The following is a 15,737-nucleotide window of genomic DNA, read 5'->3' as shown; positions in this document are numbered from 1 at the left end:
CTACCAGAAGCATTGAAGTTGTTAGATTAGGTCAGGTGCACTGGATCTGACTGGTTGCCAACTTTCGAGCAGGCAGCCTGAGTCTGCCATCTTGCTGGCATATGTGTTGTCTCCACCTGAAGATGGTAGTCATTCTGTACCTTCTGGGACTCCACTCCAGCGAGAATGCATACTGCCTGCAGTTTCCTTTGTGAGGATACTTCAGGATGCATTTTATTTGATGTGGAAGTTTCCCTTTCCATGAGCATTTCCTCCAATTCCCTCTAAATTTGAGGCTTTTGCATCACAGCTGTGTATAATTGATTATGGTTAGTTCTGGACTGGACATGAAGTGTATGGTATGCAGACATCCTATAACTGTATCTGCCACCAATCCCCCTTAATGCTCCTGCTCAAGGCTGACTTTGTCTTACAGTTGAAGGGACAAGTGTTGCACCTCAACCTCCAGAGCCTCCATGTTCATGCCTGGAGATTGAATGTTGACATTTGGGATCGGTCATCTGCCGCTAGAGGTGGTAGATGTTATCCTAGAAGGATGCTTCCCTTCCACTAATACGGGCTATGCTGGGCAGTAGAACAGTTTTGTTTCCTGCTGCACAGTGGTGGTATTTGACTCCCTGAAAACACATCCTTCTGATCAATTGTGCTTTGCCCTTTCTTTGCACCAGCAATATTGCATAGTGGGCGTAATTCAAGGATATGTTTCAGCTTTATCAGCCTTCTTTTGCTTGCCAGATCAGTCCTCTATATTAAAGTGCCCGTTCGTTTTTTAAATTTCTGTAATTTGGTTCCTTGTCACTTTCTTTATGCCTCTGTGGGACCTGAACTTGGTTCTGAACTTGATTCTGACTTTCTTGATGGAGGCTTCATCTGAACCCGATACACAGTGTCTAATCATGGCGTTTTGGCGATGAAGACTGAGTTTTTCATGACCATCATGTCTGCTCAGCATGTCAGTGTGGTGCAACCGCTCCATGTCCAACCCCCTTTCACATCCAGACAAGCTGGTGTTGAGAAGTAAGGCCAGAGGTTGTAATGCCATAATATGTCACCCTATCTACTTTCTTTCCCCCACCGCACCCCACAAAGGTGAGGGAGAGGTTACATAAGATGTATCTTTCACGAAACAGTCCACTTTTATTTTAACAAAAAAAAGAGATTTTCAACACCATGATCAGCTCTTCTTTGGGTTTGTAGGCAACAAGAATGGCTAAGCTGACCAAAAGAGGAGTCTATCCAGGTGGATTGCTCTTTGTATTAAGAGCTGTTGCAAAAAGTGAGCCCCAGAAGATATTGAAGCTCAATTTAGCAGGGCAAAGATGAATATTTTGACGTTGTCCTGGGGCATGTCTATCTCAGAAATAACCTGTGCAGCTACATAGGAATCTGTTTACAGGTTAGGGGTTGGGGGCAACGCTGTGTTGTCTGCTTTAATGTAGAGGAATCTGCTTCTAGAAGTATGTATGAGAAGAACAAGTTATTAACCCCCGTAACAATTTTTCTGGTGAAGACTGTATCTACCTGCAGATACTGCACCAATCCTGCCAGCCTCCCCTTTCCTGGAAATGGCCATACTTACTCACATAAACAAGGATCCAAATTATAATGTTGTACTGTATAAGCACTGTTGAATTACTGCTAGCACGGACACTGCCTCTAGGGGCTCGGAAAAAAGATAGGGCGCCAGGGTGGCATGGTATGGGTCCGGTGTGGCCATGTCTGGATGGTGCCTGCTGCAGTGGTGACAAAGGCTACCTACTGGCGTGGAAGAACTTACTGCAGAGTTTACAGACTAGTGTCTGAGTATATTATAATGGTGAGGAAATCTGCAAGTAGATAGAGTACCACCAGAAAGATGATTGCCAAAGATAAATATCTTGTTCGTATATTAAACACAGTATAGGCATGCTGTTGATATTCACACTATATGCATGGAAGGCATTGGTTGCATGCATAACTTGTTGATAGACTAATTATCATATAAAATTGTTGACCAGTAATTACATTGAACTCATGTGCCGCAGGCTGTGCATATGCATGCTTTGTGTTTTCTGTGATTGATAAATGTATGTAGACAAATGCTGTTTATTGTTCGACTATTGAAAGCTGTGGTTGCAATTTTGCCTTCTGCTCGTGTTGGATGCATACATCAATTATGTGTTTGCTGTGCCAGTCCCTGTTTGTATAAATGCTATTTATTATCTGCATGTAACAAGGACGTTTACCATACATATTTTGTTTTCTGCCTGTGTGCTTTGAGTTCATATATTGTATTTAAGTGGGCCTAGTATTGCACTTTGTACCCCAGATAACTAAGTCAGTCTGTGGGAAAGGTTGGATAGAATAGTGTGCATTTGTATTGTGGGTCTCGGTGTTAGGATGTCCTGAAGAGGACCATAGCTTTGCTTCTTGTTTTTGTCGTTGAGTCTTAGCTTCTGGTGAAGCGAAATGCATTACAGAAAAGTTGTTAGGGATTAGCGATGCTAGTGTATAGCTGAATAGAAAGTGTGTGAATGTATTGTGGCCTCTGTATGTGTGTGTCTATATTTGCTTTCTCCAATGGCTTAACTGTGGTACACAGGGATAAGCGTCTATGCATGTTACGTATTCAGTGCTGTTATGTAAATGTATACTTGTGTATGTTTTGCAAATAAGTCCTCCACAGGTGATAGAGTACACTTTACTGATGTATGTTTATCTATATTGTTATGAATCATAAGTAGTATATTTTGAGCTTCGCACTCTGTTCTATTCACCCTACCAAATGTTTCGGGAAAGTGTTCTTTGTGCATTTCTACTTAGTGTGTATCTTGTGTAGCTCATGCACTGAATATTGTGTGCTCTGCTTCTTAGGCCACATCAATGGCTATTTATTGCACGTGTGTCTTGGGCTGTACATTATTTCAGTCGAATCCTGTACTTCACAATATGGACTGTGCACCCCGCGTTATTTCTGTTTTTCACTGTTCCAAGCTTTTACATTTCATGTGTTTAAAAAAAAAAAAAAAAAAATCAGGTGGGGAAGTAGATGTCTTCCTAATCGGTCTATTCAATCGTACATAAATCTTTCAGTATCCAAAAACGTGGGCAGTTCTCTCCTTGAAAAAGAATAGGCCCTTCCATGACCAATCCACTCAGCTCCTGCTTTACTCCTATCCAGCACAGTTGCCTGTAGAAAACAAAGGGCGGCTTTTAACATACTCCGTGACCAGCCCAATACTGACTAGACAGCTCTTGTAAACAAACTTACCGTGCTAATCTCTTCTCCTCCTTCCATGTTGACATTCAGGATAAGTTAACCAGTTCTCAATGGTTCCATTGGTACATAATGGGCTTAACAAAACCTCTGAGAGGTGAATCCTGCCCCTTCCCTTTTGGTCACTGGTTTCCCATCCCTGCCTGCCCATCATCTGCCTCTTCTCCTGAAACGCCCCTCGGTTATGTGTACTGGGGGCTGTAAGACTTTAACGGTCTATTGGAAACCTGTTTTAACCCCTTGGGTGCCTGGGACGTAACGGTCACATCCTGGGCAGCACTGCTCGGGTGCAGAGGACGTACCCGTTACGTCCTGCACCATTCCCACCCATGGGCAGTGCTGGAAGGGGAATCGCTTCCCATTTCAGCCCCCCACCCCACCCACTACCCCCACCAGTGACATCTAATGACGTCAGCACGTGATCGCGGGCTGACCTCATAAGAGGTCGCCTCCCATCGCAACCGGTTAGAAACAGATTAGTTTCTCCTCAGTACGGGGCAGGGGAGGTCAGGGAGGCATGAAAAGGGAAGGAAAGGCTTTTCCTTCCCTTTTCATGTCTCTCTGAGCATTCCTGCAGCAGGGTCGCAGTGATTTTATTTTTATTTGTTTACTGTTATAAGGGGAACAACTTCTAAGGCAAGGGTCACTACCCTGGGGAGACGAGTTGTTTTTAGGCCGTTTCTCTTCCCTTCCAGCCCCCCACCCCCCTTGGGGGGCAGATTGGCCTATTTTCATTAGCCCAATCTGCCCCCAAGGAGGGCAGAAACCACTAAACACCAGGTATTTTTTTTGCCACAGTTTAAAAAAAGGGGAGCGACCCCTTAGGCAAGGGTCGCTCTCCTAGGGGGCACATTTATTTTAACCCATTTCTGCCCCCCTACTAGATTCCAGGGAATAAAAATAAAAAAACATTAGTGGGGTGGTGGCTGCCACCGCTATGGGCATGGTTATGCCCCCACCCCACCTGAAGGGGGTAACATTCTTTCATCTCTCCCCCGCACACTAAATCATCTTATCCCACCGCAAGCAAGAGGACATTTGATTATTTTGGGTTTTGGTTTTACATTTGGGCCATGAGAGCTTGTCTAGCTCTCAAAATTGGAATGGTGAGGGCTGCACTTTTTTGACTTTGGGATACTGCCATGTAGAAAAATCTACGAGACCTAGACACATCTGAAAACTAAACATCTGGGTGAGTCCAGGGTGGTGTGCTTCACAAGCACCCCTGCCCCATTTTCTTACACACAATGCCCAGCAAACCTCCAACTTTGCTTGAAATCACACATTTTCCCCACATTTTTGTGATGAAACCTTCCAGAATATGCAGGAATCCACAAAATTCCTACCACTCAGCATTATTGCATCTATAACGATCAAAAGTCTACCCCACTTGTCAGCCTAAAAATGTTTTTTTTCCATACTGCCCTTTTGGACCCACGTTGGTTCCCCTTCATTTTCAATATGTTTTTGGCTCTTCCCTGTCACAGGCACGTGGCCCACCTACATAAGTGAGGTATCATTTTTAACGGGAGACTGAGGGGCACGTTGTGCCAGTGGGGTGATCCCACACAGAAAATTGGGGAAAATGATTTATTTATTTTTTAGTTAAATTTGATGTTTGCTGAGAATTCTGGGTAAGAAAACACTGGGGGATCCACGCAAGTCACACCTCGCTGGACACCCTCTGGTGTCTAGTTTTCAGAAATGATTGGGTTTGGTAGGTTTCCCTATATGGCTGCTGAACCCAGGACCAAAAACGCAGGTGACCCCCGCAAAACATGTAGTTTTGTATTTGATAGTTTTGATACGTCCACATAGTTTTTTGGGGCATTTCCTGTCGCGGGCACTAGGCCTACCCACACAAGTGAGGTACCATTTTTATCTGGAGACTTGGGGGAATGCTGGGTGGAAGGAAATTTGTGGCTACTCTCAGATTCCAGAACTTTCTATCACCGAAATGTGAGGGGGAAAAAAGTGGGGGGGGTTTTGCTGCATTTTGAGATTTGCAAAGGATTCTGGGTAACAGAACCTGGTGAGAGCCCCCACAAGTTACCCCATCTTGGATTCCCCTAGGTGTCTAGTATTAAAAAATGCATAGGCTTGGTAGGGTTCCCTAGGTGCCGGCTGAGCCAGAGGCCAAAATCCACAGCTGGGCACTTTGCAAAAAACAGGTCTGTTTGCTTTGGGAAAATGTGATGTCAGTGTTGTGTTTTGGGGCATTTCCTATCGCGGGCAAAAGTCCTTCCCTAACAAGTGAGGTACCATTTTTATCAGGAGACTTGAGGTACTGCTGAGTGGAAGGAAATTTGTGGTTTCTCTCAGATTCCAGAACTTTCTGTCATCGAAATGTGAGGAAAAAGTGTTTTGTTTCCCAAATTGTGAGGTTTGCAAAGGATTCCGGATAACAGACCTGGTGAGAGCCCCACAAGTCACCCCATCCTGGATTCCCCTAGGTGTCTAGTTTTAAAAAATAAATGCACAAGTTTGGTAGGCCTCCCTAGGTGACGGCTGAGCTAGAGGCTAAAATCCACAGCTAGGCACTTTCCAAAAACCGTGTCAGATTTCACTGTAAAAATGTGATGTGTCTATGTTGCAATTCCTGTTACAGGCATTAGGCCTACCCACGCAAGTGAGGTATCATTTTTATTGGGAGACTTGGGGGAACACAGAATAGCAGAATAAGTGTTATTGCCCCTTGTCTTTCTCTACATTTTCCCCTTCCAAATGTAAGACAGTGTGTAAAAAAGACGTCTATTTGAGAAATGCCCTGTAATTCACATGCTAGTATGGGCACCCCAGAATTCAGAGATGTGCAAATAACCACTTCTTCTCAACACCTTATCTTGTGCCCATTTTGGAAATACAAGGGTTTCCTTGATACCTATTTTTCACTCTTCATATTTCAGCTAATGAATTGCTGTATATCCAGTATACAATGAAAACCCATTGCAAGGTGCAGCTTTTTAATTGGCTCTGGGCACCTAGGGTTCTTGATGAACCTACAAGCTCTATATATCCCCCCCAACCAGAAGAGACCAGCCGACGTAACAGTAGATTACTTTTGAAAATCTGACATCACAGGGAAAAGTTAGAGTAAAAGGAGGAGAAAAGGGCTGTTTTTTTTTTCTCACCTCAATTTCAATATTTTTTTATTTCAGCTGTTATTTTCTGTAGGAAAACCTTGTAGGGTCTACACAAATGACCCCTTGCTGAATTCAGAATGTTGTCTACTTTTCAGAAATGTTTAGCTGTCTGGGATCGGGCATTGGTTTCACACCCATTTCTGTCACTAACTGGATGGAGTCTAAAAGAACAAAAAATATGAAAAATGGTCCTAGTAAAATGCCATAATTTTGTTGAAAAATTAGTTTTTCTGATTCAAGTCTGCCTGTTCCTGAAAGCTGGGAAGACGGTGATTTTAGCACCGCACACCCTTTGTTGATGCCATTCTCAGGGGAAAAAAAACACAAGCGTTCTTCTGCAGCCCTTTTTTAATTGTTTAAAAAAAAAAAAAAAAAAAACGAAATATTTGCTGTATTTTGGCTAATTTCTTGGTCTCCTCCAGGGGAACCCACAAACTCTGGGTACCTCTACAATTTGGCTTGGGTAGCTTATGTGAACAAAACGTTATGAGGGCCTAAGCGCGAACTGCCCCATATAGCCAAAAAAAGGCCTGGCACCTGTGGGGGGGGAAAAGGCCTGGCAGCGAAGGGGTTAAGGGGGAGGCAAACCTAGAGTGCTACACAAATATTCCTGGACATCTGGCACTACGCAGGGAAAAGGTTTCCACACATTGAGGGCTTTGACTGCAGCCTAGCGCTTCTGTAATATCAGCTCCAGCATTAAGGGTTCGAGGCTTCTCCAGCTGATACCTGTACTATATGGTATGCACATTGTGTTTAAGCATTTCTTGTACGTTGATGCCATAAGTCATGGGCGGTGCACTGAGAGCTGCACCCACTGGTCATAATGCTGTCTCCTATAGTTGTACCCTGAGGTTTTTTTTTAGAGGTGGGGGGCGCAAAGCGCTCCGTCCCCTGTTGTAATCTCTCTTTGGGTTTATAACCACACCCATGTTACATCAATCACTTTCATTGGTTCGTTGGCTTGCCTTTTAAAATCCACTTGCTTTCATTAGTGAAAGGCATGCATGCGTCATGCCTTTTCAGGTGTTTAGCCCTCATAGAGCACATCGACCAACTACTGAAAACAGACAAGGTTTTGCCATTCAAAGGTGGCTCAACCATGATAAACCACTCACAGCCAAGGAATCAGCTGCTCTGTTTGCAGGAGTGCCATTAGAGAACATTTGTCGTGCTGCACTTTGGAAGAGAACCCACACATTCATGCAGCACTGCTGCCTAGAATCACAGCACAATAGTGATGCAGCTGTAGGACAGGTGGTGTTAGGTCATCTGTTCCAATAAGGTGAGCCTCTACTCATGAGGTTTTTATATTAGTATTTAAGTATAGTTCAATATCATGTTATTTTAATCTGCATACCTGTCTTTCCATATCTGAAACCTTAATTTTAGGCAATGTGTATATATATTGTATTGATTTCTTACCCACTATCCTCAAATGGTATTTATATTGCCTCAAAAGCATACTTATAGTAACTGCTTGCTATTCTGATTCAAGCATGTGACTATAAAAGATCCAACACTGGAGAAGAAAATGAATTACTTACCTGTAAATTCAGTTCTCTAGTGTTGGTATCTTTCATCGATTCACATGCAGGGATGCAGACTCTTTTTGGAGTGCTCTAGAGGGTGCTGTCTCCCGATTGGGTCATAGTTCAAGTTTGGACCTGTTTTTTTAAAAAGTACATAGATATGTTATTAAAGTGGCTGTTCGTTGCCACCGGGGCCTATGGTGAGGATACATACTGCTACATTATGGTACAGTGGGACTCCTGGTTTGACAATGGGGAATGATTCAAGCATGAGAATCTATGAAAGATACCAATACTGGAGAACTGAAGTTACAAGTAATTTATAGTTGGTGGACAGGAAATTGTGCGTTTGTCTCATCTGGTTCGCTTTCTTCTTGCTTCATTTTGAAGATTGTGCACTGGAACCTTTGTAGTCGTAGGTGTGTATGTGTGGAGGGGGGGCTAGGGCCAATTTTCCTAGTAGGACATTTGGCACTTTGGGTTTCCTAGTTTAAATGACTTTAGTCCATCAGCATGGTTCTTTCCTGGATTGGATATTGACGCTAGCCCTCTCCCATGCACAAGACTCTACTGGTTGGGAATTAAGCTACTTTGCAAGTAGCAGAACCTATGTTTTTTTTTTTTTTTTTTTTTTTTTAGAAGTCACAGTCTGAAGCATCTGTTTGAAGATCATTTAACCAAGGGGACTGAAGCTCATAAAACATTTACTTGTTTGGCTCTACAACGTGTATCTGCAAAATTAACTACATCCATCCATCCACTCCCTCACGCGCTTCCAACTGCAGCAACCAAACTGCCACATTAGGATTGTATAGCGAGCTTATGGGAATTATGTTTTTATCAAAGCTGCACGTGTATATTCGCCAAATTTTGCATATAAACCAACTTTTAACTTGGTTATGTTTTTTTTTTTTTTTTAATCCTTACTAGATTTATGCTGGTGTTAGCCAGTAACCAACCTGAACAATTTGACTGGGCCATCAATGACAGAATTGATGAAATTGTGAACTTTGCTCTCCCACAGTTGCCTGAGCGGGAACGACTAGTCAGGCTCTACTTCGACAAGTATGTGCTCCAGCCAGCCACGGAAGGGAAACAGTAAGTGCTTGCTTGGGACCTCTGAATAATGTGTCCACCGAAGGATGGTGGTTGCTTACCTTGACCTTAGATTTTTGCAAGTAGATAAGGGTTTATAAGTGAAGTGAGTTAAAGGCTGCCTTCTTTGTGAGAACTAGTATGCCTAATATAGGTGTTTACCTAGGGGACGTCTCTTTCCGAACTGCAGGTTTCTTTAGTCTGATCCTGAAGAGTTTCTGAAGAGGCCTTTTGTGTTAACAAGTTACAGGTTGGTGATGTGGTAGAACAGAGGGCACATTCCCCAGCTTACCTCAGACTTGATATTGATAATCTAGGCTGTTTTCATGCAGGTGTTTGCTTATTTATTAGGAGCAGTGTTCTTGGGCCTGCACCTTGTCTGCTTATCTTGGATCTAAAATCCAACTGCTTCGGCAAAGGGATCACTAACATTTTGGGACCACTAACACTTTGTTATGATATTCCTTACATTTTTTTTAAGGTTAAGCGATGCTTGCCAGTATCTTTGTTTGGAACTCTTTGTTCATAGAATGTTTGGTTGTAGTTACTCTGACTCTGCATACTCCTTCCATCTAGTTTTGAGCTCAGATGTTCACAACTTGTTTTTGTCCAAAGAGGTCTTTTGAATCACATTCAATCGCCAGTGCCCAAACATTTGGCATTCTGTCCCCATCCCTTAACACCAACCCAAACACCAAGATGGCATGGAAAGTCATGTGTACTCTTGACACACTAACCACATGCTGAGTTGGAACACTGCCCTACGAAGTTTGGTTATGTACCTCTATGCACAAGCCACCACTGCCTTAAACTGTGTCCCTGCACACCCTGCCACAGTTCTGAGTATTGACATCAAAGCAAGGCTAAGAGCTAAGACAGGATACAGCCAATATGTTCAATCCTGGTCAGTCTTCGAGTCCAAAGGAGCACTTTAGTGCTAAAGCTGAAGGCCCTGTCAGCGTCCCAATAGTGATCGGTGCCGACAACTCAGTCTGCCCCGAAACTGGCCTCAACAGCCAACTCTGAAGACTCCGACAGGCCCTTGCTCGAAAAACTATAGCACAAGCTTGACGATTGACAAAAGACTATTGTCATTCATCTCCAAAAGAGAAGGGTTTCAACAGGTCCTCGTGCAGCAGAGCCCAAGAAACCCAGTCTCCCCTTTAAGGATACTGCTGAGTGTGAGCCTTCTTCAGAACCTTTGGCTCCTGCACCGAAGAAGGTTCTCACTGACCAGGCCATCAGCCCTCCACCTCCATCCAGACCAACAACTCCTTCCTCCCCTCAAGGATCATCACAATCCTTTTTGGACACAAGCAGCCCCAGTCCCTAGTCCCCTTTAGAGGACTTTGACACACCTCTACCCACATCCCACTGTCTACACCTGGAAAGACTATCTTGTAGAGCTCCCACGGACCCGATGTCGAGCATGCCCCTGTCAGGGATTCTCATCTGGATGACACTGCTTCCTGCCATAGGGTCATTCAACAGGGTGCAGCCTCCCGCATGGGTGACTTGCACACCACTCCGAGGTAGATGACTTCTTAGTAGAGGCACCAACTGGAATGATCTGTTCACTCCAGTCCCTTACTGTATTAAATGGAATTCCCACGCTGCCCTGGAGGCATTCCAGAAGCGATTGTAATCTCAGGTTGTTGCACCCAGGATAAAAAAAATATATGAACTTTCTCCAGCCGACCCCTTGTGCATTAGAGAGCATTTCGCCCTGTACTCCCTCATGGTTGCTAACTCCTGCAAATGAGCAGCAGCACAAGTTACAGGTAATATCCCTCACCACCACCAACTGTCACCCCAGATTTGAAGAGTAAATGGGTTGGCGCTACGGGCAAGAGGGTGGTGGTAGATGCTGCAACTCACTAGCACATTGCCAATTCTGTTGATGTTCTGTCTCATTATGACAGTGCACAGTGGGACGAGATCGAGGACCTGCTCCAGCACTTCCACACAGTGCACAGAATAAGAGGTAAAGAGATGGTGGTGGAAAGGAGGCTTGTCTGCAATGCCACTATCTGTTATGCCCTGGGTGTAGCCAACACTTTCGCTACCAGGTTTAATATCTTCATTAATTATGCTGTCACTTGTGGTTGCACATCTCTGGCTTCTAGCCAGAAATCCTGGAGCATTTCATAAACTTGGGCTTCAGTGGGGAACATTTTTCCGGGCCACAAGTTGATGAGATTGTAGAAAAAATTGAGAATGACAGACATGCTAAAGCCATGGGTGACACCATCAGCCAGAGGCTCCTTTCAGAGTCTGCGTGGTAGAGGCACTCCCAAGATCACCTCTGACGACCAGTCCCAGCCCTGTCAGCTCCAGCAGGAGACCAACCATCAGCAAAAGGCAGAGGTTACACATGGGGTACCTTCCAGGGTAACGGGTCCAAAGACAGAGGCACTCTATGTAAGGGTCAGTCTACCTCTAGATAGTAACTTGCCCTCATCCCCACTACCACATGATACCTATGGTTACATGTTTTCAGGGGTTTCTTCCCTACTGGGAAGAGATCACTTCCAATTGGTAGGTTCTGACCATCATAGACCACGGGCATTGTTAGGAACCTACCTTAACTGCGCCAAACAGCCCACCCCACAAACAAACCCTCAGACCATTGGTGCCTTCAATAGGAGTTTCAAACGCTCTTTCTCTAGGGTGTCATAGTTCCAATTCTACTTCAGCACCATTGCAAAGGGGTGTATTTACTACATTTTCTCATCCCCAAAAAGGACAAGTCTCTAAGACCCATACTGAACATCAAGCCCCTCAACAAGTACATCGTATCTGAACACTTCCATATAAGTACCCAACAGAATATCATCGAGCTGCTTCAGCAAGGCGGCTTTAGGACTGCTTTCGATCTGAAGGATGCCCAATTTCTCATACGCATCTATCAAGCTCTAAGCTGCTTCATGGTAAGTGGTCAACATTATTAGTACATTAAGTAAGTACTTACATAGTAAGTTCAAGTCACCACAGCCCCAAGGGTGTTCATCAAATGCCTAGCTGTGTTGGTCGCCCATCTCAAAAGCGGAGGTATCCATGTGTCCCCTTTCTTGGTGGTTGACTGATCAAGAGTTAGGGCAAACAACAGTGCATGGTGCACACTCTGACCACTAACTCCCTCCTCTACAGGTTGTGTATTCCTATGGAATTCCCGCACCCCCAAATTCCATCTCCAGCCCCTTTCAGAGCCAGCCCTTCAAAGGGGCTATCCTCAACTCTTATCACCAGCAATGCCTACCCGAGCCGTGCCAGGGTAAAGCTTTGCAGCAGTAACCGTCTCTTTTTTTAGACCCATTGTCACCTAACAGAACAGTTATATGCCACCTGGGGATGATGGCCTCCTGCATAGCCGTGGTCCCTCATGCAAGCTGAAGATGCTTCCTCTCCAGCAGTGCCTGTCTGCACAGTAGTCACAGGCGAAGGGTCACTGAGGAGTTATAGTGTTGGTACAGGCCACCACCTGTTACCTTCTGCAGTAGTGGAACAACTACAACCAATTGCTGGGTCTGCCCTCATTGACTGTGTTCCACATGTAACCATCACCATGGATGCCTCACTTTGAGGTTGGGGGAGTGCATCTCCAAGATTTGACAGGTCAAAGCTGATGGTCACCGCACCAGCAGGGCCTACACCTCGGTCACCTAGAGCTACTGGTCTTCCAGCTAGCTCTCAAAGCCTTTCTGCAGGCCATCCGACACACAGTGGTTCTCATAAAGGCAGACAATATGACCACAGTGTGCTACCTACAGAAACAGGGTGGCACTAGCTCCCCACAATAGTCAGCAATAGTGCACTGAGCTTTGACACATTCAGCATTGGATACACCTCCGGGAGGAGTACGTCCTGCGAGTAGACAACAACTTTGCAGACCTGCTCAGCAGGAAGCAGCAACAAATGCATGAGTGGGAATTTCACCTGCACGTCGTACTCCTGTACTGTCGTCATTTAGGGGTGATCCCTGAGGTCAAACTGTTCGCCACTGAGCAATAGGCAGAATGCCAAAACTTTGCTTTCAGGTTTCCACACCCCCAGTCCATGGGTAATCCTCTATGTATTGGTAAGGGATATTTGCCTATGGTTTTTCACATCTGCTACTCCTTGCATATGTGGTCAGGAAGCTTCTGCAAACCTCCCACACCCTGGTGGCTCCCACATAGGCCAGATAAACCTGCGTCTTGACCCTTCTAGGGATGTCTATAGTACCCCACACAAAGCTTCACCAACAGTTCAGGTCTTCTCACGCGGGTCTAAGGTAAGATCAGACACCCACATTTCAGGCAGCTCTATCTAACAATTTGGCTCCTGAGGTTCTAGAGTTCAGTTATCTCAGTCCACCTCAAGAATGCATGGACATCCTCAAAGATGCATGCAGGCCCACACACCTGTTATGCCGCCAAGAGAAAATGATTTGTCCATTTCTGTATTTCCAAGCTCTTTGATCTCTTAAACCTGTTATTCATTATGTTGTCTCTTAATTCCTTCACTTAAAGAAGTCAAATTTAGCTCGTGCCTCCACTTGACCACAACAGCAACATAGATGCAAAATGGGAAACACTCATCTTTGTTTAGGATCCCTTTAATCAAGGTTTTCCTCGAGGAATTAATCTATAGATCCTGCTGCCCCGCTTTGGAACCGAAATGTAGTTCTTAACAGATTTATGGGCCCTTCTTTTGACCCTCAGCACTCACTCCCTTTACAGTTTGTTTCCTGGAAGGTGGTCATCATCACATCTTGACATGTTTGATAGCTACAGGCCTTAAGTCAGAAGAGCCTTCCTTTCGGGTCCATAATGATAGTCGTCCTTTGGACCAACCCCAAATTTCTCCACAAAGTCACCCCCCCTCAACCTCTGTTACCTCAACCTCTGTTACCTCAACCAAACTATTCAGCTCCCTGTCTTATTCCCTCAACCAGTCTCAGCAAACAGAAAGGGCATTTCACATCCTTGATGTAAAACACTCCATAATGTACTACATTGACCAAACCAAGACTTTCCTCAAAACTCAGCAACTTGTTGCTGCTTTTGCCAAACTTCACTAACGTAGCCTGTTAAAAGCCGGTCTTGATTGCCAACCGCCTCAAAACTGCTTGCTATTTCAATGCCAAGAGAGCATTGTTTGATAGGCCAAAGCGACATTCTAACTGTAAGAAATGCACCACTATGGTCACTCCTCTAAAGACTTCTTTGAACAAAAATAAGTTGCATACTTCCAAGCCCAACACTGGATGGCAGCAGTGTTTAGAGCATGTGAATCTACAGCACTACAGGCTACAAACAGATGCTTACAGGGTAAGTAACATTTTCTTTTTTCTCCTTTTTGTGTCAGGGCTCTCTATGGTGGTGGTACTCGGAGTTTATCAAGGAATCGGTTTGCTTCTCAATGTCCTTACTTTTTCCTATTCTTTAAAACAAGGTGTGTAGTGTTAGCTCCCGCCCCACATCTGCTTAATATTGTTTATTCTACTTTAGGCGACTGAAGCTCGCTCAGTTTGACTACGGCAGGAAGTGTTCAGAGTTGGCGAAGGTGACTGAAGGCATGTCTGGACGTGAAATCTCCAAACTTGGAGTTGCCTGGCAGGTAAATGTTTAACATAAAAATATCCACTCCTAAACTCACTAGGCCTTCTTCCTTGGAGAAATATCCCAGTCTGCCTTGCCCTTCTCTGCTGCTGACAATGCTCTCTTGTGATGGCAGGTAGTGCTTTTGCCCCTTCAGCGACTGGGATGTCATTGGTATTATCCCTTTCACCTAGGATTCCAGATGACTTTTTCATCAGGTGTTACATAATAACTGGTAAATTTGGTTTCATTGTGAACAAAGATAATTTAGGTAGCAATTAAATAACCTGTGTTAATACTTGATTATTGATACACAGTTGACAATTTAAACTGACTTACGTTTCAAGAGATGTTTCTTTATGCTCAAATGAAGTGACAAAAGTATACGTAAGTGTAGTGTAGCTGAGTGCACAAAGGTGTCAAAGAAAATGTGCCAAGTTGCAATTTTAAATTTTGCATGATTTAAAGTAGTTGTGTACAAGTGGTCCGGTATGTTTCGATATGTGCAACAACAAAAAAAAACTATTGTTGATTTATTCTTGATTAGCAAAGTCCAAAATTGTATTTTTAATTAATACATCTACCTGCAGATTACACTTCTTTGAATATCCCAGACTCCAGTCCGAATCTGGAATCTTTTGTTGGAGTTTTCATGCGCATGAGGGTGCTGACTTTGACTCTCCACCAGAAACGGGGTCATGGTGACGATATGGAGCCATATAGTGCTCACACCAGTGCCTTTTTATCTGCTCCTTTTGATGTCTGTCTTGAGCATCTGACCTTCACTCTGAGATGACAAAATATTTGCTCTTCAGATTATTCTGGTGCAGTAATAAAGACAGGTATCCGGCAAAAAGTCAGGGTCTAACCCCTGCCACAGGTGTGATGGACAAATGTTTATCACTGACCCACATGATAACTGCTGGTGAGGTCTTAATACAAATGCAAAAACAAGTGATGGCCGGAATGCTGAACAATGTCAAACATTCACCCCCAGTACAGAGATCTGGGCCTAAATCCATCGTGTTTTTTGCCACCCATGCCATTCCAGTTTGGACCCAGCTATATGCAAATCAGTTTTGACCCCGTTCCCACTGGGAACAGTCCAGCCCGAACTGCCAAGCCAGGT

At 44.4% G+C, this 15,737-nt stretch overlaps 1 protein-coding gene across 1 annotated transcript in view; it reads left to right on the top strand.

The window, feature by feature from the left end:
- LOC138301028 (ATPase family AAA domain-containing protein 3-A) overlaps nt 1-15,737 on the top strand; it is a 360,997-nt gene that overhangs the window by 262,188 nt on the left and 83,072 nt on the right. The window contains exons 14-15 of the mRNA XM_069241050.1: nt 8,862-9,029; nt 14,519-14,627. Coding sequence (XP_069097151.1) covers nt 8,862-9,029; nt 14,519-14,627 — 277 coding nt within the window. The remainder of the gene's footprint in view (nt 1-8,861; nt 9,030-14,518; nt 14,628-15,737) is intronic.

Source organism: Pleurodeles waltl, chromosome 6 (assembly GCF_031143425.1).
Source record: "Pleurodeles waltl isolate 20211129_DDA chromosome 6, aPleWal1.hap1.20221129, whole genome shotgun sequence".
In the NCBI taxonomy this organism is placed as follows: domain Eukaryota; kingdom Metazoa; phylum Chordata; class Amphibia; order Caudata; family Salamandridae; genus Pleurodeles; species Pleurodeles waltl.
The sequence above is the reverse complement of the archived record's forward strand: the minus strand, read 5'-3'. Positions and strand labels throughout refer to the sequence as shown.